The sequence below is a fragment of the Ambystoma mexicanum genome, chromosome 8, assembly GCF_040938575.1.
Source record: "Ambystoma mexicanum isolate Mex_15411 chromosome 8, UKY_AmexF1_1, whole genome shotgun sequence".
NCBI classification, from domain to species: Eukaryota; Metazoa; Chordata; class Amphibia; order Caudata; family Ambystomatidae; genus Ambystoma; species Ambystoma mexicanum.
The window spans coordinates 1594991901-1595019687 of NC_090929.1; the positions used below are offsets into that span (position 1 = coordinate 1594991901).

The following is a 27787-nucleotide window of genomic DNA, read 5'->3' on the forward strand; positions in this document are numbered from 1 at the left end:
GGCCAAAACCATAGTGTACTACATTGGTGCCCTGCTACATCAGTATACTAATCTGCAGCCCCTGCTGTCAGAGCACAAGTGCCCTGTTTGACAGCTGCTGGGACAGCAAAGTCACTACGATGTAGAGGCTGCATTTAAATCTTGACCTCTGTTCCAAAACCACATAACTATGATAACTCGCCCTGTGGCCAGTATAATCTGGAAAAATAAGTCATAGGTTTCGGCTTGGTGGCTGATTCACTTAATTATTAAAAGCCATGTCTGATTTGTAACATACCAGTGTCAATCCTGTGATCTCAGAATAGCCACGAGAAGCAATGTGGATTCCAAGTACCTGCCTGTCTGCATTCCAGTGAATGGACCAAGGACAGGATGCCTGCCTCTTTACAATTTGGGAGGTAGGATAACCTTGTGGCAGGCCTGGTGACTAACAGGAGATCTCCTGGGAGTCGCCTTCAAAGAGGCCATTGCATAACAAAAGGGCGGCCTAACAGCGGGATGCACACCAATGGGCCGTTAAAGTGACGTGCTAGAGCAGGGGTAGGTTTAGCCAGACAGGCAAAGCACAAGGTAGAAAGGATTACTCCATGTTAACTCTTTCCTCCTGGTCTTTTACACTTCCTGCACAGCAAAGCATTTTAGTTCGGATGCTACATGGCATAAGTCACGTGTTCCCTTAACAAGGATTGAACTTTTAAAAGCAGGCTTGCTTTTAACAAAACCCTGTGGCTTGTTGCCTTTAGAAGAAGGGGTCGCCCCCTCTTTCTCAGATTCATTTTAGGATTCATTCCTGGACTTCAAGAAGTATTCATTTGGACCTCTTTTGGGTGTACATACCTTTCTAAAGTCCCCCCACCAGTGAGATGAAGGAGTATTCTGAGGCAGTGGCAAGCTCTGCTCCCTACCCATCCACATGGCATATTGGGGACAGCAAAACATGCCTCTCTGCCAAGTCGAGCACTGGACCAGAAGTAACCGAAGAAGACTACCATATACGCCTACAGACCATTCCAATCACTGAAGTGACCACTGCTGTCCGGACCCCGTTTTCTACTTGACAGACGAGCTCTGAAGAGGGCTCCATCCCTTTGGAAGGTGGGACCACCAGCCCCGAGACGAACTACAAACTGAGCCATCTCCGGAGGGGCTGTGCCTTTCCAGAGCTGCAAACCACGAATACCAGGAGACCATTGACCCATTTTGCAATGCAACATCTTTGCGAGGACCCATCCATCCTAGAATTTGGGGAGCTCCAGTTGGACCTCCGGAGGCACGATCTGACTCCTCCAAGTCACCTGCCCAGTGTGCAGGACTTCAGAAGTGAAGAAGATAGGCTGGGTGAATACCGTCCTTTGTTGGTGCTGAGAAAAAGGCACCAGAACCACAGACCGACCAAGGAGACTGAAGAAATCTGTGCCACAGGTCGTCCTTCGAGATTGCTGGCAAGACATCCCATTTAGAGTCCTTACTGTAGTCACCAGACCGAGAACTCAGCAGGCCGGGTCCATCGCTGCTGCACAGTAGAGAATATGCCTACAAGCATTTCTTGTAACCTAGAGTACTGTGGGGTGAAAGGTATAACTTAAACCAAGAAGTCGCTCCAGTGTGACTGAGTGCATGAAGGTGTCCAGGATGTCCACTCTACCTCTGACCCAGGCTTGCCAGTTTGTGTCCCTTTAGGGAATCCTTTTGCAGGGTCCCCCTCATGTTAGATTGCCAAGTAACTTATCCTAGAGACATGGGCAGCGCCTAACAAAAGGTAGGGTATGGGAGAAAAGGGAAAACAATTTTACTAGAGAGGAAAAACATCTAAGAGCCCACGTGGCCAGAAAAGTCATTTTAAGCCTACTTCGTGGTCACCTTGAACAAAGGAAGCCCTGAAACTCGAAATGGCTAAGAGCAGGATTTAATTAAAAAACAAAAACATTGGTACACCTAATGGCTTATAAAAAAAAAAAAAGATACATTGTGCTAATCAATGTGGAAAAAATGTTGCACCCTGGTGAAGCCAAAAGTAGAGTATAGCTCTGTCAGGCTCCTACAGGGAAGATACTCCAGGAAAGGTAAGATAGTACATAAGGTTGGGGGATGTTTCTTCCATTTATAATACAAGTGTGTTTCTTGAAACAACTGTTTCATTAACGGAAGTCTTATCAGGAGGCTGGGGATTGTCCCTTTCAAAGATGGAGGAAATGCATCTAGAAGTTGATTGGTTGGAATCAAGAAAGGCAGCTTGGAATGTTGAGAGGAGTTCTAAACTTTCATTCAAGATACCAACAGAGGTCATAGTTATCAAGAGCTCCAAATCATTTTAGGGAAATTACAGAAAAACCACAGCCAGGAAGCCAAAGGAAGATTCATACCAGTAAACCAAGTCTAAGTGAAGTTAAGACGTCAAGTGCTAGAGTACTTTTAATAATTGAGCAGTATGCAGTTTGTGTAATAAATAATGTAGCTAAATAGCAGTTAACTTAACTGGTTTAATTGGCAAACGCTTAATTGGCAAACGCTATTTGGGAGTGGCAGATAATGGGAAGATTAAAGCACAGATCTGTACCCATTTAATGCAGCAGCGTTACGTAGAGTGCAAGAGAACATGCCACGAGCAAGAGGAAAGTATATTGTAGCGCGTGTGTGCCGTCAAGCCGTACCCAAGCAACAAGGGGAAGCAGCTTTGTGCACGATCAGAGATCCTGCGTATGGAAAGTGAAGGGGTGTGCGAGTCTCAGGTGAAGGAGCGCACGTAGCAACGTGGGAAGCGTGCGCTCATAAAACAACCGGTGAGGGAAGGAACTGGTGCGCATATGTTGTATTGGTAACGGCAAGTGAAAAGGATTGAGTGTTCTGTAAAAGTGAAATAGCGGCCCTGGTGCGTGCACTCACAAGATGAACCCGGCAAGGGAAGCGTCACCGATAGCAGCAAGTAGCGGTTTGACAGTTTCCTTGTGAAAGAGCCTCGGTTACTCCAGAAGACGCTCTTACTTCTCTAGGAAGTGTTAAGGCAATATGTTTTAAAATAAGTAAATTAACAAGACGAACAGTGCTTAAACTAGACAAATGAAAGAACACACAGGGAGCTGCAGCAAATGAAAAAAAGCATAAATCAGTAGCAGACTAACAGGAGTCTACTTGGCAGAGTAGAGAGAGTAATAATCAGCCCATTAGAAAACGATAGAACTAAACTAGCTGAAGAGCAGTTGCAAGGAGTCGAGAGAATTCTCCAACTGAGCAGAGACTAAGAAAGACGAAACCTCAAATATTCTTCAGAGACAGAAAACGTCCATGTACACAATCTAGAGCGCAAGAGAGAAGTCATTAGGGAACCAAAGCCAATCTTCATCAGAAGCAGTGTCAGAGAATCGGACAGCACAGAGAAGATAGAAAGAGATCCAGAGGTGCCTTCTAGCTACAATAGGAGGCAGAAAGGTAACCGGAGGGTGAAGGTTCTTCAGCAGGGGAGGTATGAGATGGAGGTAAGGTATAATGAGTATTAACCTTATGCCTTTGGGTTCTAGCTCTTCAGCGTTCATTGGGAGTACCTCCGTGGGATCAGAAGCTGGGACCGGACAAGCTGTCACCAACCTACTCCCTAAAACCTTTGTAGGGAAATAAAAACCTTTGGGCACGCATGGGGAGCATGGAACTGGGCACCTTTGGGGCATCCCAATACCACATAACACAAGTTAGGTATTAAAGGAAGTAATGGCAAGGGCTGGGCAAAATTGATTGGATTCCGTTCTGCCAGCCGTGGAAGTAAAATCTGTCTGATTTGGTTCTGCCACCCCCCTGTACCAAAACTAGCTGTGCAATGTTTCTTGTGCCACTGCGTGGATCGAAAAGAGCCACGCAACGGCACCACACGAATCAAACAAATACTGTGCAAACTTTCTCATGCCGCTGCACTATCCCAGTGTGGAGTGAAAAACCTGAGCAAAGTTTCTCATGCCGGGATCACAAAACTACTACAGATCAAAAAAAGGACCTTGCACATTTTGTAGTGTCGCTGCGTGAAACTAGCACAAATCGAAACCATGCACAAAGTTTCTCGTGGCATTGCGCAAAACTTGCATGAACTGAAAAAAAGATTCATGCAAAGTTTCTAGTCTCACTACACGAAACCAAGAAAGAAACAAAATACTTTGCTCGAAGCGAAACTGGGCCAAATATCAGTGTTACACCAGAACCATAACCATAATGCAGATTTTGCAGAACGGACAGAAATGGCTTCCAGTGAGAATTCTGCACTTTTTACTTCGCTGGCGTAAATTTCGCCCACCCCTAATAATGGCATGGGGACATTAGGAAAGGTTCATTACAACACTCAAATGAAATCAGTGATCCCAAAACACAAGGAAAAAAAGCTAAAAGTTGAGGGGTAACTTTTAGAATCCCCAAAACAGGTATTCTGACTTCACAGACATCATTTTGTACAGCTTATTCCCCTCTAGCGTGGATCCTTTGCTGCATGGCCATGTTTACCTCTTGCTAGGGGAAGGAGGAATATACAGAGAATCCTTGTAACCAAGAGTGGACTGATCTTCAACCATCTGGAGAGAGTTCACATTTCCATTAAGGTTTTGGGAAACCCTTCCCACATCCGTTAATAAGGATTAGGGTGGAGTAGAGAGGAACTGTATGCCTCACACTACCTTGCACATGTGCCGTGCCAGGTACTACCGCCACGGTATTTGCCGGTCAGGGCAAAAAGCCGTCTTTTGTCAGGCACAGCCATTTGCTCATATACCCTTTTCCAATAATGTATGCAAGATGTTAAACTTCAGGGATCCAGAGTCCTACCCTACTGAGGTCAATTCACGAGAGGACATTTTGCCATAGTGTCCCGAAATAAAGGAGCAGCTGAACAGAAGAACTGTGGGAAGCCCTCCATCTTGCCAAGACCAGCCAGAAGGCAAAGACCCGTTAGAGACTGGGGAGTGGACCTCAGTGAAGGGGAGGAACCCAGGAATCTGTGCCCGCTTCCTAGAACCTAGACTGATTTTAAGACTTAATGATTTCATTCCTGCAGAGAAAGCCTTGCACTTTGTCCCCGTGTGGACCAGTCACAACGCCGTGGGAGAACCCGTAACTGATCGAGCAGAGGGCAATTGTCACAAATGCCAAGCAATGACCAAGACCCTTGTAATAAATGTTACAATAGGAGAAATGACATGCATCATCCTGCCAAGGAAGATAAATTGTGGATTTGTGTAAAAATCACTATCAACATCAGACCACAGCTTAAAGCATTGTACACAGCAGCTTTCATAAACATGATCCATGTTAAAGCTACAATCACAGACAATACTTAAAGTGAAGCTTGCTAGGCACAGCTGAATCCCAGAAAAGAAAATCCAGAGAGATGGCTGCAGTGGAGGGTCTCTTAAAATATTTGACCTGCGGTCGGCTGTCCAGAGCCATGAAGCGGAATTATGTGCAGCACCGTGCAACCTCTCAACCAGCTGCAATATAAGGAGCAAGCTGTATGGAAGAGTTAAACTTAATTTATTTTTATAGAAAGGGGGTTCCTTCATGTCTCCTCCAAGCATGGCTCTGTATATAGTACGTATATTTCTATTGATATGCTTTTAGAAATCTTTCCCACAGGCTCCTATAGAGTAGGCATCTTCCCCATTTACCAGGGGTTGCCGTTTTTTCTTTCCATGGGAGATTCCCCCAGCGTGCACTAAGCCATTACAAGTCTCACTCACTTAACAGCTTGGGTACCAAGCAAACCCCTCTTTATTCTAACCTGCACTGGACTGTTTTTTTCCGAAAGTGGCCTTTGCTGCTTTTTGCATCCGTGCACATGCTTTGTGTTTACCTTATCGCAGATGGATCACTGAACAGTGCCCTTTTGCCATCAGCGAGTACCAGCAAGGAACGTCACCAGGGAAACCGATGGACCTTTATCCACCATGACAGATCAGCGTCTGGTGTTGGCATCGCCAACACTTTGATGACGAGTACTCTTCTGTAGCGACCAGGTGCTTTTCAACTCCCGCGTGTACACACAGCACTGGGACAGAAAGTCAGACCTATATTTTAACTGCCTACGAAGAGCTATTGTTTGACGGTTCATATTTGCTTTGTGCAGCTGCCATTCTGCAAAGCCCTTTTATCACTTTTCTTATCTAATCTACAACAAACAAATTCAGTAAAGCCATTCACCGCTTATGCAGCTACTTAGGCGGTGGAGCTCTCTTCTGTGGCTTACATTCAAGGGAGTGTTGCACAACTTGCATGAATAGATTGAGAAAGTGTGGAAAACTGGGGGTTGTAAACAGAGGTGCAGCAAAGCGGGCACAGGGCTTCTCTAATGTGTGAAGGAGGTACGTCTCCTGTTATCAGCTACCTTTAATCTTACATCTAGTGTACCATAGGTAGTAACAAGCAGCCTTTACTAGACAGTACAGATTGGAACATCTTTTGCCCATTTTATGGTCTTGCAACATTTCACTTTAATAACTTCTGATGATGTAATCATCTTCCAGAATTGTGTTTGCTTAATTGAACACCAAAACACTTGCGAAACACAAGGGGGACCAAACACATGGAATATCAAGCATCAGAAATCCTCTTGATTTTGCAAAAAGAGAACACCTAAACAAGCCAGATTATGGCTGTAGAGAAACATTTAGTGCTTCACAACTGAAAGTCACCTAAGAAACTAAAGGATGGAGGGTTGGACGGAGGTAAAATGTGTCTTCCTTGGAGAAGGTCACCTACTTGGAGTTTCAATAAAGTCTGCCAGGATTATATCCAGCAAGGTGTCCATCGATGCCCATTTTACTTTCATTACTATTAATTTATTTTGCCTTACTCTTGTAGGTAAATCGGACCCCACTTCTTAGTCTGGCTTTTAGACCACAAGAGCCAATGTGTTGTAGATTAATACATTCACCAGTATATGAATAACAGTGGATACTCACCCACAGGGGAGAGAGGAAAAAGATGGGAAAATCTAATGGACATATGGGACCTCCACAATCTACATTGGCTGAGATCTAAGAAGGGAATAGTTTCTTACCTGTAGCTCCATTTCTCCAGCATTGGTATCTTTCATGGATTCACATGCTTAGAATATTCCCCGTCGTCAGACTGGGACCCCTCGGTACACATATATAGCCTTTTCCAATAGGAAAACTTCCGACACTTTTGTGTCCCATCTACGTCCTTTTAGGACCCGCCTACGCCTGCTCCGTAGGCCGTCCCCGTATAAGAGGCCCGCCCCCGCGGTTCCCCTTCAGATTTCGGCCCCTCCAAAGTAGGAAGGATTAAATTTATCAATCAAATACATTACATTCCGGGGAGGTTGGCGGGCGCATGTGAATCCATGAAAGATACCAATGCTGGAGAAATGGAGTTACAGGTAAGAAACTATTCCTTTCTCCAGCATTGGATCTTTCATGGATTCACATACTTAGAATAGATTGTATAGCAGTAACACTTGAGACGGCGGTGAGAATGTAATATACCCTCAACATACTACACAATGCATATGTACAGTAGGAATAAGCTACCTCATATGACCTTACCCACATAAAACAAACTCATTAAAAAGGTAGACAACAGATTCTCCACAGCGTGGAGCTTACCTTACTGAAACAGATGGCGCAGGACAGCTCTTCCCATCTGCACCTCGTCCGCATGCTGCCTGGCAAGGCAGTAGTGACGGGTAAACGTGTGGGGCACTGACCATGCCGCAGCTTGGCATATGTCCGTCAACGGAATTCCTGCCCATAAAGCTGTTGAGGACATCGATCTTGTAGAATGGGCTCTAGGATGTCCTTGCAGTGGCCTTCCGGCCTTAGAGTGACAAAACGCAATCGTCGATGAGACCCATCGAGCCAATCATTGTTTAGAGATTGCTTTTCCTCTCGTCGACGGACCATATGCGACGAACAGTTGTCTAGTGGACCTGAATTCCTGTGTACGATGTAGGTAAAATTTCAGAGCCCTCTTTACGTCCAGGGTATGAAGAGCTTTTTCTGCTGCCGATGATGGTGTGGCGAAGAAAGTAGGGAGAACAATGGACGAGTGTTTGTGATACACTGTCGGAACTTTTGGGACGAACATAGGATTAGTTGCCAGGACTACTTTGTCCTTAAAGAATCTTAGGTATGGCGGGTCTACGACCAGCGCTTGCAGTTCCGAGATTCTTCTAGCTGATGTGATAGCAATCAAGAATGCCAACTTCCACGAAATTAATTTTATGTCGGACGTGGCCATAGGTTCAAAAGGCGGTTTCATTAAGCCTGCCAACACTGTGTTGAGACTCCAAGTCGGGGGGAAACGTTTTTCCGGGGGAAAAGCTCCAAATAAACCCCTCATGAAGTGTTTTACAAGTCTGTCGCTAAATAGAGGAGACAACTGCCTTTTCCTTGTGAACCTCGAGATGGCCGTCAGGTGCACCTTTATCGATGTGAAGGATAATCCCCTCTCCGCCAAGAGGAGCAGGTAAGGTAGAACCTTTTCCGGCGTCACCGACAACGGTTGTAGGCCCTGTTGTCCCCTACACCATTCACAGAACCTCCGCCACTTATAGGAGTAGGATTTGTTTGTAGAAGGGGCTCCAGCCGCCTGCAGAATTTTTTGACAATCCTCCGAAACGTCTAAAGCCCCGAACTCCGAAAAGTCAGGAGCCAGGCTGTAAGGTTGAGACTGTCCGGGTCGTGATGCCACACCGTGCCTTTGTCCCGGGATAGTAGGTTCGGGACTTTCGGAAACCCTATGGGATGTTCCAGCGACAGGTGAAGCAGGTCGGAGAACCACGGTTGCCTTGGCCAGTATGGTGTCACTAGAATTACCCAGCAATTGTATCTGCGTATCCACTGTATTGTCCTCCGTATGAGAGGGAACAGGGGAAAAGCATAGAGGAACATGTCCGTCCATGGGAAGGAGGATGCCTCCCCCCTGGAGCCCTCTTGGGGCCATCTGCTTGCGAATTGCTCGCATTTCTTGTTGTCTTTGGTCGCAAAGGCGTCCAGAGGGGGCTGACCCCATTTCTCGAACACTTTCATCAGGTGAACTGTGTCCATTTCCCACTCGTGTATCTGGGCCATGCTTCTGCTGAGGGAGTCTGCTTGGGAGTTCCTCACTCCTGGAAGGTGATGAGCCACGATGGAAATTTCGTGCTTTAATGCCCAATGTCACGTTTCTGGGCTTCTATGGAAAGAGTTCTTGATCGCGTCCCTCCTTGTTTCCTCAGATAAAACATGGACGTTGTATTGTCGGTCAGTATTCGTACTCGCAAGCCCTTGATGTGTGGTAGGAAAGCCTTCAAGGCCCATCGTACTGCTCTGAGCTCTAACACGTTTATGTGTAGGAGTGACTCCGTTGGAGACCAGCGACCCCGCGTTTGGAGAGCACCCATGTGAGCTCCCCATCCGGTTAGGGATGCATCCGTGACTATGGTTCGCTGAAACTCCGGCTCCTGTAGGGGTACGCCGTTGTTCAGATTGTGGAAACTCTGCCACCACTGAAGGGTCCGAAGCAGCTTGTCATCGATGGTTATCTTGTCTGACCACGATTCTTGAGCCTGCGTCCATCGGTCTGCGAGGAATTCCGGACTGGCCTCATGAATAGGCAACAGTTTTCCACCAGATGGATGCAGGATGCCATGGCCCCTAGGACCGAAACGTATTTTCTCACTGAGATCTTGGTGTTTCGCCGTAGTCGGCATGCTTGTTCATTGAGTCTTGAGGTTCTGTCGAGAGAAGGTTTCACTAGCCCTAACTGGGTCTCGAACTGTGCCCCCAGGAATACCAGCGATCTCGATGGCTGCAGAGAGGATTTTTCGAAGTTTATGGCGAATCCCAGCTGTTGTAGAAGCTGCATGGTGGCTTGTAAACTTGTGTTGGTCGACGCTGGGGAGGATCCCCTTACCAGCCAGTCGTCGAGGTATGGGTATACATGGTGGCCTTGCTTCCTTAGCCAGGCCGCTACTGGAGCCAGGCATTTCGTGAACGTTCTGGGGGAGGTCTTGAGCCCAAAAGGAAGAACCGTGAATTGGTAGTGAGTCCGCCCTATTACAAATCTTAGGAATTTCCTGTGTTTCCGACACATTGGAATATGGAAATACGCGTCCTGCAAATCCAGGGACGCTAGAAAATCCCCCTCTTGAACGGCGCAGATCACTTCCTGCAGAGTGAGCATCTTGAATTTTAGGCTCTTTAAAGACTTGTTGAGATCGCGTAAGTCTAAAATGGGACGCCATTTGCCGTTCGGCTTTTTTAAGACGAAATATCTTGAGTAGACTCCTTGACCTCTCTGTGATGTTGGAACTAATTCTATCACGACCTTTGCTAACATGAGTGTTACCTCTTGTTGCAGTATCTTCAGATGGGAATGAGCGGTGAACGCAGGTGGAATTTGCGGAGGGCTGTGTTTGAATTGTAGAGAGTGTCCGTTTCTTATAGTATCCAGCACCCATTGATCCGTCGTTATTCGTTCCCATTCGTCGACGTATGCTGAAACTCTTCCCCCCAGAACGGTGTGTTGTATGTCACTGCTGATCTTTATTTTGCTTGTCTCTCGACGACGACGGATATGATGGTCTTTTCCTGGAAGTCTGGAAGTTCCAAACGGCAAACCGTCGCCGGGAGGCACGTCTGTATCCCTGGGATGGGTAAGCTGATCTGCCAAAGGATCTGTCTCCAGATGCAGAGAATCTTGAATTACCTGAAGCCCCTCTAAAGGGACGAAAAGACTTGTAGTTTCTGCCAATCTGGAGGGCACCTAATGAACGTGCCGTGTCCGAGTCCTCTTTCATTCGCTTTAGGGCTTCGTCCTCCTTCTCACCGAAAAGAAGGTCTCCCTCAAAGGGCATATCTAAAACTTTGTATTGTACTTCTGGCCTGAAGTAGGTACACTTAAGCCATGACTGTCGACGTAATACGACCCCATTATTGACTTGCTTGAAGCCCGACTCAGCGAGGTCCACCGCGATGTTTATTGCGTGATTTGAGGCTTCCTCACCTTCTCGGACGAGTAACATCGCTGCCTTCCTATGCTCTTCCGGAAGATGATCAAGTAAATGAGCTAGCCTGTGCCACATCTCCCTATCGTATCTGGCAACAATTTCCAGAGAGTTTGCGGCCTTTACTGTGGTCGCTCCCACGGATAGCACTTTTTTGCCAAAGGCATCTTGGCGTCTCGCTTCGTTCTCAGGAGGAGTCGTGCACTTGTGCTGGGCCTTCGCCTTCCTCGCCGCTGCCACCACCGAGTCTGGCGTTGGTTGGGAGGATAAACACTTGGGGGTAGACTCTGGAGCATTAAACTTTTTTTCCAGGCGTCCTTTCACTGCCGGCTCTGAAAACGGGTGACGCATTGTCTGCAACCCCTCCTTCCATACATGGTCTAGTATTGGTATCGAGACCACAGACTTTCTTCTCTTACCCATGTGGTCGAACAAAAAACAGTCCTTTTTGTGTTCTTCCTGGGACAAACCAAATTCTTTGCATGCCTTCATCATAGAATGGAATGACGCAATGTCGTCCGGAGGGGATGGGTGAGCTGGGCTTCTAGGGGTTTCCAACTCCACCTCTGACTCCCAGGTTGGATCCCTGGAGGGGGATGATGAGATATCCGACATGGCTCCCCTGTCAGACTCCGAATCTGGCAGCTCACCTTCCTCTTGTGCCAGTGCTGAGATTGGCGTGCGTAGGTGCGTCGGTTGACGGGACGGGCCCGGCTCGTCGACGGGTGACTGTGGCAGGTTTGCCTGAGGTAGTCTCTGGTCCAACGACTAACAACGACTGAAGCGTGGACAGAATTTCCAACGACAAAACAGATTGAGGATTGAGAAGAGGGGCAGATACCGGTATAACGGATCCCCTCGTCGACGACTTGTCAGCCACTCGTAGCCCTAGGTCTGCTGGGCCAGCTATTCTCTCATTCTCGTCCTCCGAGGACAGCAACACAGCCTGTTCTTGTAGTAAAGTATCCGGTGGGGGGGGTCGGATCAAAAACTTCAGGCCTCCAGGCCTCCTGTAGAACCCCCGTCGACGAGGCCATCGTCAACGTCGTTGTCGGTGGGACGGTGGATGCCAGCTGCGTAAGTGGCAGGGTGGAGGCCGATGACTGGGCCGCCGTCGACGACGGTGACTTAGCCGGTGGTTTTGGCGGTCCCGCCTTTTCCACACTTGACTTGCTTTTACTCTACTCTCGACTCGTGGTCGATCTATGATGATCGCCCGAGGAGGATTTCCATTCCTTTTCATGCTTTTTTGAAGATGATTTCTTTGACGAGGAGTCTCTAGTTGAGTGACTTCCAGACGACTCTTTTTCCGTCGGTCGAGATTTGTTCGCCGGTGGTTCCGACGAGGTAGCGCGGCGTGATGTTTTCGGCGATTGTGTGGAGCCTACCTCCGAAGGGGGGTATGCCCCCGCTCCATCATTCAGCCATGCCACCAGCCGTCGACTGCGGTCTGAGGGTTTTTTGAGAAAACCCTTTGCATATGTCGCAGTTATCCGCCGAATGATGAGGGTGGAGGCAATATATACAATCCATATGTCCGTCCCCCTCGTAAACTTTTTTCAAGCCGCACGTCGCGCATGGGCGAAACAGCGCTTTTCCTATCCCAGACGACATTTTCTGTACTCAAATTCCAGTAATGCAACCTTGTACAAAATAGTAAGACAACGCGAGGAGATCCCACTACTTTGGAGACGGTTGAAATCTGAAGGGGAACCGCGGGGGCGGGCCTCTTATACGGGGACGGCCTACGGAGCAGGCGTAGGCGGGTCCTAAAAGGACGTAGATAGGACACAAAAGTGTCAGAAGTTTTCCTATTGGAAAAGGCTATATATGTGTACCGAGGGGTCCCAGTCTGACGGGGAATATTCTAAGCATGTGAATCCATGAAAGATCCAATGCTGGAGAAAAACAAGATAATTTCGATTTGGCAAAGAGTCTACCAAAAAAGAAAAAAAAAATTGATCATACCTTTGTCTCAAGAGATCTGCTGAGCCTGATCAAATCCTTCAGAGTAGAAGAAACGGCCCATAGTGACCATAACATACTGAAAACTACTTGGTGGACCAAAAGACCAGGGCAGGATCGCCTGACGCAAGGTCTAGAAACGGGCCCTAGAGGGAACAGTTTGAAACTAACGGCAGAAAGCATAAGTAGCATCATGAGGGCCTAGAACAGCAACTCAAAGGGCACAATTGGGAATTTAAGCAAATCCACAAATCTGGATTACGTTCCGCTACTGGAGGCATATCGTGCAACAAAGCCTCGAGGAGATCTTATTCGAGAAGTACATAAACATAGCCATGACAGAGATTTGGTGCTACAGAGAGCAATCTTGAGAAAATTCCAACGAATGCCGAAAATTCCAAAGTCAGATAAGTCGCTCAAAAGGTTCCTTCAAGCCAAACGACATTATAAAGGTTGGTTGAGACAACACCGCGCAAGGCTTTTGCAATTAGATGCCGAACGCTTGCGATGAAAAACAGCAGCGAGTTCTGGTCTTTAATTAATCTGTCAGTTACAAAGATCAACAATAACCAACAGAACAATGTGAGTGAAGAACAATGGGTGGAGTTCGAGACTCTGTATAAAAGACTGAAGAGCAAATCCTTCGAAAGCTCTAGGCAAGAAGCGGCAGCGTGGGAAATTCCTTGCGACACAGAGTCAATTAAACTTAAAATCATGAAACTAAAAAACTCGAGAGCACTGGGGTCGGACGGCATATCAAATATTGATTTAAAAAACCAACGCGGACACCTGGGCCCCCCTCATTGGACATATTTTCCACAACTGCAACTTAAACAACAAGGTCCCTTCATCTGGGAAGTCCGCTAACGTCGTCCCCATCTTCAAAAAGGGAGAAAAAAAGATCCAAAGAACTACCGCCCCATAGCCCTCTTAGATGTTATTGGCAAGGTGTTTGGCTCATGCGCTTTGGACGTCTCTACATCTGGCAAAAAAAACCCTCCCACACTGATGTGTTCCAGACAGGCTTTGTGCGAAACATCAGCACCACTGCTAACATTCTTCTGCTATGCTGCCTCAAATCGAAAGTTCAACAAGGAGCCCCACGGATATTCAAGGCCTTTGATGACCTAGTACAGGCATTTGACCGAGTTAATAGGGCGCGGCTCAGGTCAAAATTGAGCAGCAAGAATTGCCCAGAGAAATTCTTTGCGCCAATAAAGGCGTTATACAAGGACACTACAATGAGAGTCTGCCTGAATGGCGAGGGAGCTCTTTCGAAGGCAATCTGCACCGCTCTTGGTGTAAAGCAGGGCTGCCCATTAGCCCCGGCCCTTTACAACGCGTACATAGCCGACCTGGAAGAGGAGTTCAGTACCATCAGATGCTTTCCCCCCCCATCATTGGTGGTGAGAAGATCCAGAGACTCTTGTACGCGGATGATATCATTCTGTTATACCAAACAGCGGTGGGGCTACAAAGACAACTGGACGCCCTGCTTAAATACTTAAATGAGATTTGGAGCTAAATAAGAGCAAAACTAAGATCATGGCATTTGAAACATCCTCCAGATCAGCTAATAAAGAAAAATGGAACGTGGAGAAAGAAAGAATTGAAATCGTAAAGAGCTTCAAGTACTTGGGAGGAACCTTAAGTAACAGCAACATAGAACTCCCAATGCAAGAGTCATTATTAGCCAAAACAAAGACTCCGATAGTCCAAGCAAGGATGATTGACAGAAAGTTCGGAAAATTCTCTAAGATACCAGTCCTGTCTTCAAAGCTAAAGTAGTTCCGTGTATAACCTACGGAACGGAAACAATGCTGCAAATTCCAAGCAACCTTTGGGACAGGCTTGAAGGTCTATTTTGGAAGAAAGTCCTGGGCCTCCCAATGTCGGTCCCCATAGGCCTAGTTAGACGAGAACTATGCCTATCCTCCATGAAAGGGTCTATCCAGAGGAATACTATGATGCTTTTCAGAAAGGTTATAATGAAACCAATAGCACACGCCTTCGAGATCCTGAGCAAAGAGCTAGATAGCGGAAAAAATAAATCGCTAACATGGGCAGACTGCTGTGTAAACGTCCTTGAAGAGGTAGCCCTGACGAGAGAGACTAATACAAAATCCAACTAAGGTGGCGAAAAAACGTACAGAATTGGACTGGATTAAAACACAAGATACAGCAATGTCTTACAAATTAACTCAGAACTTTCACCACGTTCCTAAAAAAATCAATGATGTTAGAGGTTACCTGAAAAAATTCCCAGACAAACGATTTTGCCATACATTTCTCTGAATTAGACTGAACCTGCTAAAGAGCAACGAGACGCAGTTCAGAAGAGGTCTTGCTGAAATGGACAAGTGTTGTTTTTGCGACACTTACCACCGGGAAACAATTTGTCACCTTGTGGTGACATGCAAAGGCACACAAGAAGCAAGAGAAATCTACCTATTGAAATTCCTGGGATCCTCAACGATAGTGGAGGAAGAGGAATAGTGGGCCCGTTTGATGGGTGGAGAAAGAACCGATTGTAGTTCTCTTTTTCAAACAAATCCGCCTGGTTGAGGATTGCAAAAAGGTCACAAAAGGGAATTTAAGAATATTAACGGAACTATACCTAAAGAAGAACATTGAAACACTAAGAATCTGGAGGACTTTGTTTATTGAAAGAGAAACTTTTTCTGTTGAATGGATTACCTGGATTTTGTCTTTTTTTGTAAAAATTGTAATACAATTAAAATCAAATAAAAATAAAATTAAAAAAAACAGTGGATATGTATAATGTTTCCTAATGTGTATCAGGTTATTGCATAATGGTTTAACTATTTTGCGCTTTTTCAAAGCATATCAAACCAATTTGAAGAAAACAGTTCAGACGTCTAGTGAGAGATGTAGAGAGTTACGATTGCAGAATGCATGCGGCATACATCCTGGCTCGGTCTACATAGCTTTAATGTGAAAACCCTCAAACTCAGAAGAGGTAGGCAGTAGAAATAAATGGAAACATTGAGACAAAGTAACCCCTGTGGGGATAAAAGCAACCAATGGGAATTTTAAACGCATCAATATCCGGCCAAGTTTAAGAAGAACGGATTGATTATTCTGACACTCCTACTATAGTTATGGAGCCTAAAACTGCGACAAATATGGCGATGCCATGGAGCATCACAGATGCCCTTAGGCACTGGCTCACATTGTAGTATGCGAGAAGCACCCTACATCTGCACTGCACCCTCCATCACAACTTTCAGAAAGAACCTGAAAACATACCTGCTTTCCACACATTTATTGCCCCTCTATCTACCCTATTACCACTGGTCTAGCCTTATGTTCGTATCCTGAAATTTTTTTTAAGTTCACTTTTGCTTCCCACCTTGTCAACCTTTGAAACTTGAAGATTCTCTAGGTAGTACCAGCACTCACTGGCATCCCCTCCTTTTCACCACTTCTACCTGTGTAAACCAAGCCAACCAACAAAGAAAAGAAGAATGAAAGGGTAGAAAGGTTTTCGAAACATTACTGCCAGATATTTGGCTCTAGCCAAAACGGATTGGTTGTTCCATTTCACCCAGTGTGCAATTCTACGTAACATTTTTTGACAAGACATCCCTATTGCATAGATTTATACAAATAATCTACCCACTGTACTGCTGCTTTTTTTTAAAACTATCATGGGGCCTACTGTACATGCTGAGAGTTGCAACCTTGAAATTGAATCTGCATTGTGAAAAAGCCTCACCCCGTTAAGCAGTGCGCGGTAGAGGATATCCTTCCTCCCATCTGGTGTGTCATCCAACCTTCGTCGTATGAAGAAGCCCCCAAGCATATGGATCAACGTACTGCAAATGTAAAAAACATCAATGCATAAAAAAACTGAATGAACGTCAAAGCCTGTTTTACAACTAAACAGGTAGAACTATCCGCTGCTATGTACATGAGACAGGTTCAAGACCACTGAAAAATACAGATAATCGGCTAATCACATGGCAGATGTACCAAACTAGAAGAACAAGTTACGTTCTTACCTGATAACGTTCTTTCGATGGGATGGTCCGACAACGTATTCCATATCTGTGACAGGTAATCACCACAGCTGTGCTGCTTCGGAAACTTTTTTCGGTGTCTGCGTCCTGCATCGATGACGTCGATGCGCCGTCGTCGAGGACCTCCTCCGATGTCCGACGTCATCCGATGTGATAAGTAGGACGCACAACACCCGTAGCCTCAGTTGTAGTTTTTTTCCCCCAGAACGTGTGACATTAGTCTACTGCCAGTCAGACACAAAGCCTTGCGGAACGTAAGCTGCAATCGCAAAAGAAATTCTGCAGCAGGGAAGGTAGGGAGGGAGCGATATGGAATATGTCGTCGGACCATCCCATCGAAAGAACGTTACCAGGTAAGAAAGGAACTTGTTCTTCGAGGGGATTGGGCCCTTCGACGTATTCCATATCTATGACAGACTCCCAAAGCAGTACCAGAGCAAGGAGGAGGGAAAGAATTTAGAATAAAAATTTAGAATTGCCAATGAAATAGCAGAGCAAAGGACTGCCTTGCCAAAGGCCAGATCCTGTCCTCGGATGGAATCGAGGGAATAGTGACATACAAATGTATGTACTGAAGCCCAGGTGGCTGCATCACATGTTGCAAATAGGAACACCCCTCTGCAGAACAGTAGATGCAGCCATACCCCTGGTAGAATGGGCCCGCAAGCCAGCCGGTGGGTCCTTACCCGCCAAGCGGTAACACTCCGAGATGGCCAAAATAATCCAGCGAGACAAAGTCTGTTCGTCACAGCTTGTCCCAAACACTTTCCAGCATAACCAATAAAGAGTTGATCGTCCACTCTGACCCGGGACATTGATGAAACATAAAAGCTTAGAGCACTCCTAGGATCAAGCCTATGGAGCCTCTCCTCTTCCTTACCATGATGCAGAGGAGGATAGAATGCCAGAAGAACAACCTTCTGGGCCAAATGAAATTCTGTCACTGCCTTCGGAAGAAAAGAAGGACGGACTCCAAGGACAACCCTGTCCTTATGGAAAACAGTGAAGGGAGGCTTAACTGAAAGTGCCTGTAACTCACTCACTCTGCGACCGGAAGTGACCGCAACTAAAAATACAGTTTTAAGAGTCAGTCTCAAAGGACAAGAGTGCAAAGGCTCAAAGGGAGCACCTATTAGAAACCCGAGAACAAGGTTTAAATCCCAACCGGGCACCAGGAAAGGTGACGGAGGGAACACATTAGTGAGCCCTTTCAGAAACTGTGAAATTAAAGGGATTGTAAAGTTTGAACACTCTTCAGACGAGCGCTTAAAGATGGACAGCGCTGCCAGGTAACCTTTAATGGTACTCATTTGCAAGCCCCTGTGGGCCAAAGAAAGTAAAAAGGACAGAACCATGGGGATGTCACATGCAAAAAGATCCACATTCTGAACTCTGCACCAGTCGCAGAACTTACGCCAACGGCAACGGTACAGAGACTTTGTTGCTGGCCGTCGGGCCGAGAGCAACACCTCCATCACGTCTTCAGGGAGGTCCCAATCCTTATACCTCAACCTTTCAGAAGCCAAGCGTGAAGGTTGAGGGATCTGACCTCTGGATGGAGAATCTGACCGCCCCTCCCGTGAGAGCAGATCGTCTCGATAGGGAAGACGGCGTGCAGGGCAGATGGGCAAGTCGAGAAGGACCAGGTACCACGTTCTCCGGGCCCATGCCAGAGCAATGAGGATCATCCGGGAACCGAACTTCCGTAACCTCCGCAGCACTTGCGGGATGACAGGGACTGGAGGAAACGCGTACAGCAGTGGGAATGACCACTCCACCACGAAAGCGTCTCCTAAGGCTCCTTTTGGAGGAAATTCCCGCGAGCAGAACCTCTCGCACTTCCGGTTGACACTGGAGGCGAAGAGATCCACTTGAGGGGTCCCCCAAAGGTCGAAGATCTCCAGGAGAATCTCCTGAGCCAACTCCCACTCGTGAGAGATCGTGCTCTGCCTGCTCAGAGGGTCCCCCGTCACGTTTTCGTCTCCGGCCAGATGAACTGCCGAATGGCCCAGAACTCAAGCTGTATCGCCTCCCTGCACAGAGGAAGTGACCCTGCCCCCCCCTTTTTGTTGAGGTAGTGCATGGCCACTGTGTTGTCTGTCAGGATCAGGACATTCTTTCCTCGCACAGTCGGCAGAAAAGCCTTCAGGGCTAGCCTGACAGCCCTCAGCTCCAACAGATTGATATGGAGTCTGGACTCCGACGGAGACCAACGACCGCTGACTGTCAGCTCGTTGGCATGAGCTCCCCATCCCGTGAGGGATGCATCTGTCACGATCGTCACCTCCGGCCAGGGAAGCCAAAACGGAGCCCCCTTCATCAAGTTGCCTTCGTCGGCCCACCACAGAAGGTCCTGGGCGACCGAGGGCGGCACCTGAACCGGGTCCAACATCCTGCCGGAGGACTGCGACCATTGTATCTTGAGTGCCCACTGCAAAGATCTCATCCGCAGGCGAGCCTCTGGCAGCAGAAGAATGCAGGATGCCATGAGGCCGAGCAACCTCAAGAACTCGAACGCTGGGAGCGTCTGGGCATGCTGAAACTTGTGCTCCATCTGCTGAATGTGAAGAGCCCTCACCTGGGGAGGAAAACACTGCTCCAGGGAAGTGTCGAGCACTGCTCCGATGTACTGGAGCCGCTGTGTTGGCGTCAAATGGGACTTCTTTAAATTGAGGGAGAAGCCCAGCCTGTGAAGGGAGTGGCAGGCGACTGACAGATGATCCAGGACCTGCTCAGGAGAGCGCGCCCTGATCAACCAATCGTCCAGGTAAGGGTAGACGTGAATCCCCCCTTGCCTGAGATACACTGCCACCACCATGAGCCTGGTGAAAACCCTCGGGCGGAGGTCAATCCAAACGGCAGGACCCGAAACTGAAAGTGCGAGTAGCCAACCGCGAACCTCAGGTACTTCTTGTGCTTGGGATGGATCGGCACATGGAAGTAAGCATCCTTGAGGTCGAGAGACACCAACCAGTCCTGAAGCTTAAGGGCCTGGAGGACGAGAGAGAGTAATCATCTTGAACTTGTCCTTCCTGAGGAGTTTGTTCAAACCGCGCAAGTCCATGATGGGTCTCAATCCCCCGTCTTTCTTCGAAATCAAAAAATAAGGGGAATACGATCCCTTGTTCTTCTCCGCTACAGGCACCAGTTCTATGGCGCCTTTCTCCAGCAGGGCTTGAATTTCCTGTTCAAGGAGCGGATCTGGACTCTTCAAAGAGAGGTTCCCTGGTGGATTGTCGTGAGGCCTCTGCCGAAAGGGAAGACAGTAGCCGTGGGTTATGATCTCCAGAACCCACACATCTGAAGGAATGGCACGCCACTCTACAAGATGCTGCGCCAGCCTTCCCCCAACCGGCGAACCATGGGACATGGCCTCATGACTGAGTGGTAGCGGCTGCGGCGTTTCCTGAGGGCAAAGAGGCAACTGCCCGAGCGGCCTTGGCACCACGGGTACCCTGTCGTCCACCTCTGGTACCCCTGCATTGGCCTCTTTGACTGCTAGCTCCTCTTGCTTTACTGAAGGACGAGTAATAGCGAAAGGAACCACCCTCCATTGCTGTCCCTTAGGACGAAAAGGCGGAGGTTGGCGAACTTCAGCGCCCAATGACTTTGCTGCAGCTTTGGAGGTCTGCAACCTCTCAAGGCTCTCGTCAGCCTTGCTGCCAAAAAGGTGTTCACCGTCAAAGGGCAGGTTGAGGAGCCAGGACTGCACATCAGGAGCAAACCCCGACTTCCGCAACCACGCAAACCTGCGTATCACGGTGCTCTCCGCCATGGACCTGCTGACGCATTCAGCCATGTCCAAACCCGACTGAACGGACTCACACATGGCATCCGTACCATCCTGGACCATAACAAGGAAACCATCCCGTTCGTCCCCTTCGGGAATATGTTCAGCCGCTAACGCAACACAGTTCCACAGAGTGTGTGTGAAACGAGACAAGGCACATATGGCGTTGGCCGCCTGAAGCGCTATACCACCCAAAGAAAAGACTTTCTTCGCCCAGCCATCAAAACGTTTGTCGTCCCTATCAGGAGGGATGGTAGGGTACGCCGCCTGCTTTGCCGGGGCCGTGGCCGCCTGCACCACCAAACTCTCCGGAGTGGAGTGCCTGGTCAAGTAGCAGGGGTCGCTACTGGCTGGACGGTATTTTCGCGACGGTATTTTCGCCGGGAGACTCTCCGGAGCAGTCCAAGCCGCTGCCACCCTTCTCTGTAGAGCCATATGAAACGGCAGTACCGGGTCAGTTGGGGGACCAACATCAAGGATGTCCGTGAGATCAGCCTGCACAAACTCCCCTGGGGGAGCAGACCATCCCAAGTACTCTGAGACCCTAGCCATAAGGCGCCGGTACGAGGAATCGGCATGAGAGCCAGGCTCAGGCCTACAAAACTCCACCTCCGAAGAGGTGTCCAATCCACTGGCATCATGCAGAGACTGCCTCAAATCGTCAAATTGACTATGGCCCGAGACCATCTCATCTGGAACCTGACTAGGAACCAGGCCATCAGAATCCTCATCCACCTCCGAAATATATTCCAGGTGGTGAAAAGAAGGCACCCGAGAGTGCTTGCTCTTAACCAGAGCCTTTCTAGGGGGTTCCCCCGTGCCACGGGGTACCTCCGACACCCCGGACTCGAAAGGCGTCGAGTGAATCGGCACCGGCGTCGAGAGAACAGGCATCGGCGCCGAGAGGATCGGCGTCGAGTAAATCGGCGTCGACGTCAGATGCAGCGCCGCCAGCATCGACACAGTCCTCGAAGCTGGAGCTCCGAGCGTGTCCTTCGACAACCTGAGCGTCGACGGCTTCGACGACTTCCTCGGAGCCGGAGCCTCGAGAAAGCCTGTTGACGCCCTTGATGCCTCAGGCGTCGATGTCTTCCTCAAAGACATCACAGGTGCACACGGTCTCGAACGCGTCGAGGACCGGGACCTGGAATGGGTACGTCGAGAACGAGTCCCCTTGTCCGAACGGGACCTTTCCCGTGACTCGTGCCGACCACTCTTGCGAGCGGTGTCTCTCGACCTCTCACGGCCGACCCCACTCGGGGGCGCGGACGGCTTAGTACCCTGCGACTCGAGAATCGCCATCATTTTCTTCCCGAAGGAAGCCCATTCCTCCGGCGTCGCACGACTGGTGGGGTAAGCGACGTGCCGGGCACAGTCCTCAGAAGAGGGCCTGGAAGACGACCGCTGTCGGCGCTTCCGAGAATGCCTCGAAGAGGCTGAGGAGTGGCGAGACCAACTCCTTGAAGGAGACCCCATGAGACTGCCAATGACGACGCGGAGAGGCACCTCTCGAATCATCCGTCGAAAGCCCCACAGACTTCGACTTCTGGGGCTTGGACACCCGACCTACCGACAACAACTTCTTACGTTCCCGTAAGGCTTTGGACGTGAACGACTGGCAGTCGATACAGTGATCCGTGTCGTGGGCCTCCCCGAGGCACCAGAGGCAGGCGTCGTGCGAGTCTGTTACCGACATCTTGGACCCACACTCCCCGCACTTCTTGAAGCCCGGACGCGGGGTCGTAGACGAAGTAGAAGACATCTTCTTACAAAGGATTTTCTTACAAAAACGAACAGGTTCGAAGAACCGAGAAGAACAGAACTCCAAAGAGTTGAGGTGTAACCGAGATTCACGAAGCAGCAAGTTCGCGGAAAAAACGGAACCGAGGCTACGGGCGTCGTGCGTCCTACTTATCACATCGGATGACGTTGGACGTCGGAGGAGGTCCTCGACGACGGCGAATCGACGCAGGAGCCGAAAAAAGTTTCCGAAGCAGCACAGCTGTGGTGATTACCTGTCATAGATATGGAATACGTCGGAGGACCCAATCCCCTCGAAAGAGTAGTGCCTGAACTGAAGCCACTACTGAAACAAGGCACTGCTTTGGAGGGGAGATAGAAGTGACTGGAATACAGAGGTAGCCCCCCGCCCCCCCCAAAAAAAAAAAAAGCAATGTACAAACTGGACACATTTATTAGTCTATGCTGGATCCTTAGCTTTAAAAGCAACATAGGGCAGTCTGCTCATTGGACAGTTAAATAAGGGACCTAGTTGGACTTAAAGATTGCAAAGTCACGAATTACCCTAAATAGCTTCTCTGCATGAATGTGCATTTTTTACAATAAAACAAAAAGGTGTACTAATGTTTTATGTGCCCTAGCTCTACTCCAAAATACTAAAAAGTAGTAACAATTTTAATTTTATTTTTTTGTAAATCAAATTCCTATGCATAACCCATAGCTGGGATAGGTAGATGCAATAGCAACTGACGGCACACGCAACATTCAAACACGCAGCAATAGTAAATTGACTGGGAGGGTCATACACTATACTAACTCATCACACATTCAATCACCATAACCTGAAAAAAGAAAACATATGGTCAATCCCAACTAGGCACCTAATAAATGAATTATACGCCATCACTCTGCACAACATTAGAAGAGAAGTCAGGAGACCAATGAGCAGCATCTTTACAAGAAAGGTAAAGATGTTAGAGACAGGGTCTTGCCAGCTTTAAGAGTCATTTTTCATTAGCATCCTGAGTATTCTGACTTGTAAAACTGGGAGAAGCTCAGCAGCTTAGTATTAGGTTACTGTAGCTATTTATATAGAAAGTACCTGTGATAAGGGCATCCTCTCGCTTTACAAGTAGCATGTTCAAACGTTATATTAGGACAGGGAACCGAGGAGGCAAATTGAGAGCCAACTAAATTGTACCTCGGACGTTAGGCCCAGTACTTTTTGGAACTTCCCGACTGGTTTAGTTTTTGCCTAGATAGATCCACATCCATGGGCTCATCGGGGATGGGACACTGAGCCCTGCGACAAGAGACTCATAGCCTCTTAGGATGTGGGTGTCCCAACAACACCTGGATCCCTGTGCCGAGCAACCTCACCCAGTACTGTAGAAAGTTGAATGAGGACAATTAGGCAAGTTGATTTACAATAGCCCATAAAGGCCAGGGGAAGGTTAGGTTGGTTCTAGTAAGGGAAAGGAGGATACCATGTCTCGCCTGTGGGTACGCTCCTCTCAATCCCGAAGGACCCTCCACCCAGGTGATCCTCCCTCGCTTCTCCACCCCCAGGGTCGGGATCCAGAAGCAATGGCCTTTCCCTTGCCAACTGAGAAAAGGATCAATTCTTTTTGGCAGTCTGAGTTTGGGTAATCGTTGGTCCAGGGTCCAAGCCCGTGGGTGACTGGATCCTGTAAACCACATTTGTATCCGGGTGGTTGCACCATCCCAGATGAGTCTTTGTGAACCTCAACCATAAGTATTAACTGTGGGTTATTCAAGATACTTGCCCTCACAGATCCCCGTGATCTGTGGTCTAAGGTATCTGTCGATGCCCTGCAATTGAGTTTCACCAACGACTTCCGTATCGAACCAGGCAGTGGAGCTCTTCAAGGGTTGTTTCCTCTGGCATCCCCTTGGGTTGGTTGCCGTCTTCTCCACACCTATGGAATAGAACTGGCACTTAAGCTTCCTTTTCTCCTTACCCCAGCGATACCACACTTTCCTGTTAATTCTTACGAGGACAGTGTGAACTCACCTGTCACGCTCCTAAAATAATTTTGCTGGTACATAGCTCACTGTGGACATTTAATCTGTGCCCTCCTTTGGTCCCTGAATTTCTAGGCCTAAAAGCAGCACCAAGGATTTTTAGAAGTCCTGTCAGTTTGGTCTATGAAAACTGTCTAGTTACAGTGTGTCACTACAAAGCATTAATGTGTATTTTAAGAGTATAATGAGTCTGGTGCTACAAGCCTAACATGTTCTGACTTTTGTTGGCCTCTAGCTTGTGTTCTTAAGCGTTAACCCCTTTCCTTCAATGTAGGAACAAACTTGACTGCGTACAGTCCATTTGCATCATCTACAACACTATGTTCTCAAGGTTCAGGAATTACTGTGCACAAATGAAGGGAGATATACATTCACAATAGGGTCAAAATGGAGTGCACCTTAGGGCCAAAATGGGGTGATTAAGAAGCACCTCGGTCAGAGGAGCCATATGGCCTATGATGGGGCCGGTGATTAATCAAGGGAATTAGTCCCGTCTTTCCAAGGCCCGTGAGGCTAGGGAGGTGAGCCCACTCCGCAACAGCCTTCCCTAGGGGTCGAGGCAAGTGGGACCTTACCGGGAGGGACTCCCCCTTGAGAACAGGGACTCCCGTTCCTGCAAAAAACTCCCTAAAGGATAGCCAGACGTGACCTACAAACAAAATATTGACTGATGAAGAGAGAACCAACATATATGTTATCGTCAACAAGAAAGAGCATTGAATAAAGATCTGCATTTAACTGGGACAGGGAGGCTGGAGCAAACACGCTGAAAAATGTGGAGGTAGAGAGACGCAAGCGTCAGCCAGGGAAGGCTCGGGGCGACTTAACAGCTGAGAGGGGAGGAAAGACTGCAACTCATGGAGCACGCAAGTTTGGAAATTGCTCTAGAGCTGAAAGCAGAACGCTGGACGTGCAGCGTGTTTTGATAAGGAGAGAGCGAGAAGCTGATGGTGGTGGCGTGACCACAGTGACTTTGTGGTTACAGTCCACAAAATGCCAAAACCACTAGGTGTTCAAAAACGCATACCCACTGGACAGTCAATCCGTCCAGAAGGAGAGCACGGAACACGGGACACTGGAGAAGCAGAGAAAGCGAAGAACACCACAAACCCTGAGCGAACGGAGGCCGATGAGACATTGTCCCAGAGAATCCAAGGTAACCAGGAGAATTGGCGGCCGCAAGGGAATCTTTATGGGACTGTTCCTACTCATCCCAGTTCAATCGATGAGAACATAACCTGGAAATTAAGAAAGTGGAATGAGAAACCTAAATGCAATAAATATTGAGAGAGAAACTAAAACTAAGAGAAAAACGCCTGGGGATAAAGGCAGAGTACTTTATAGGTCAAAAGGCAGAGAATCCTCTGGAGGAAAGACTAGTATGAATTAAGAGGAGAACCCCCAGTTTGGATATCACCACCCTGGGAAGAGGGGAAACACCCATTAATTGGAAAAGGAAAGAGGGGAACCTAAATGAAAGTATAATGTCATGAGTTGAAATAAAAAGAAAACCCTACAGTTTGTAAAAGACAAGGACTATATAGGAAAGAAGTGAATTATAAATTCAACAAAACCCAGTGATATGGATCAAAGTATTCATCCAAAGTCAAAGAAACCAATATTTCTGAAAGAACCAAAGTCTAATAAAGTCTTTAGTTACACAAACTGATTAAGGAAGTCACAAAAGACTATTTAAAAATCACCTATTAAGAAGAAGAAATGTGCAGGAAGCAAAGCCAAGGATAAGGGGGGCATTCTCCTGTCTTTAGTTGTTAGAGTAGTGTTAGGGTCACAGTTAGGGAGCGTTTTGCGGACTGAGTGAGCCATATCTTGCATGAAGCTGGAATGCTTTGGTAAACCATAAGTTTGACATATTACTGCATCTACTGATGTACCCTATCTTAGGCCATACTCCTATCCAGTTGTCCCAAATCTAGGTCTTTATTGCAGTTACTGTTGTGCATTTACTGCTGTGTCCCCTTTTTTAGGACATGCTCCCTCTATCCAGGTGTCCAAAACCTAAGTGCTACTACATTTATTGTTGTGCCCCCATCTTAGGCCCTTCTCCCTCTATTCCAGGTGTCCTGGTTCCAAGTGTTGCTGCATTTGCTGTTGTGCCCCCATTTTAGGCCCAGGTATCCCAAAATCAGGGAGTTGCTGCATTTATTGTGGTGCCCCCATTTTAGGTCCAGGTATCCCAAGCCCAGGTGTTACTGTTTTTACTTAGGCCCTTCTTTATCCACCCAGGTGTCCCACGTCTGAGCTTTGCTGCGTTTGTTGTGCCCCTATTCAAGTTACCCCAAATCTAGAAGTTACTGTTTTTACTGTAATGCACCCATTTTAGGCCCTTCTCCCTCTACCCATGTGTCCAGAAATAGGTGATACTGCATTTGCTGGTGTAACCCCATTTTAAACCCTCCCCAACCCAGATGCACTAGCCACTGTTGCCTCTACTCAGGGCGTCTCGTGCACCGATCTGACTCCCTCAAATCTAGCCCCATCTACAGTAATTCCTCAATCTCAGCGGCTCTCGCAGCGTTGCTCCTCCCCAGCGCCTACAAGATGCCCACCTCCAGCCACACCCTTAAAGGATAGTTCCGGGACTTTTTTTTTATTGTCCCTACGGGTCGGCCATGTGTTTGTAAGCATAAATCGGTAGATCGTAGGAAACTTTCCTATGGACCTTACCCGACTTTTCGCCCATTATCGCACTCGAAATCAGCCTCCATTTTGTGATAATCCTATCATTCCGCCACATCGACCTGGCTCACCTGCCTTTGCGGCACTAAATCAAATCCCCCGCCCCTGAGCCCGACATCAGCAGACGCGTACTGCCCATTTCAAGCACGTCTCGTGTCAACAATCGCTGCGCCTCAGCTATTGACGTGTTGCCATGGAAATGGCAGGACGCCTCTTTCCCCAATAAGTATAAACAGACCGTTTCACAACATACAGCAGCAGATTTTCGATTCCATTCCTCTCTCTGTGTTACTTTGAGTATTCTGTGACTCGTTTCAGTGCTCTGGTCAGCTACCTTCGCCGCTTGTAGCCCGTGTGAACACCTGTACCATCTCTGTAAATTATTTTACTATCTTTACCGCACAATGGCCACAATAATGCCGTATATGTACGAGCCCGAGTACACCGAGGAGGAACTACTGGAAAGGCAAGCACGCGAAAACGATGGGGATTCGGACGGCAGTTGGGAGGACCAGTCAACGGATG

The 27787-nt window shown here is 47.9% G+C and overlaps 1 protein-coding gene across 4 annotated transcripts in view; it reads right to left on the reverse strand.

Annotated features, from left to right (window-relative positions):
• GPAM (glycerol-3-phosphate acyltransferase, mitochondrial) overlaps nucleotides 1-27787 on the reverse strand; it is a 727629-nt gene that overhangs the window by 426280 nt on the left and 273562 nt on the right. For all 4 annotated transcript variants that reach the window (XM_069611788.1, XM_069611787.1, XM_069611786.1 and 1 more), the window contains exon 9: nucleotides 16683-16782. In XM_069611788.1, the coding sequence (XP_069467889.1) occupies nucleotides 16683-16782 (100 nt within the window). The remainder of the gene's footprint in view (nucleotides 1-16682; nucleotides 16783-27787) is intronic.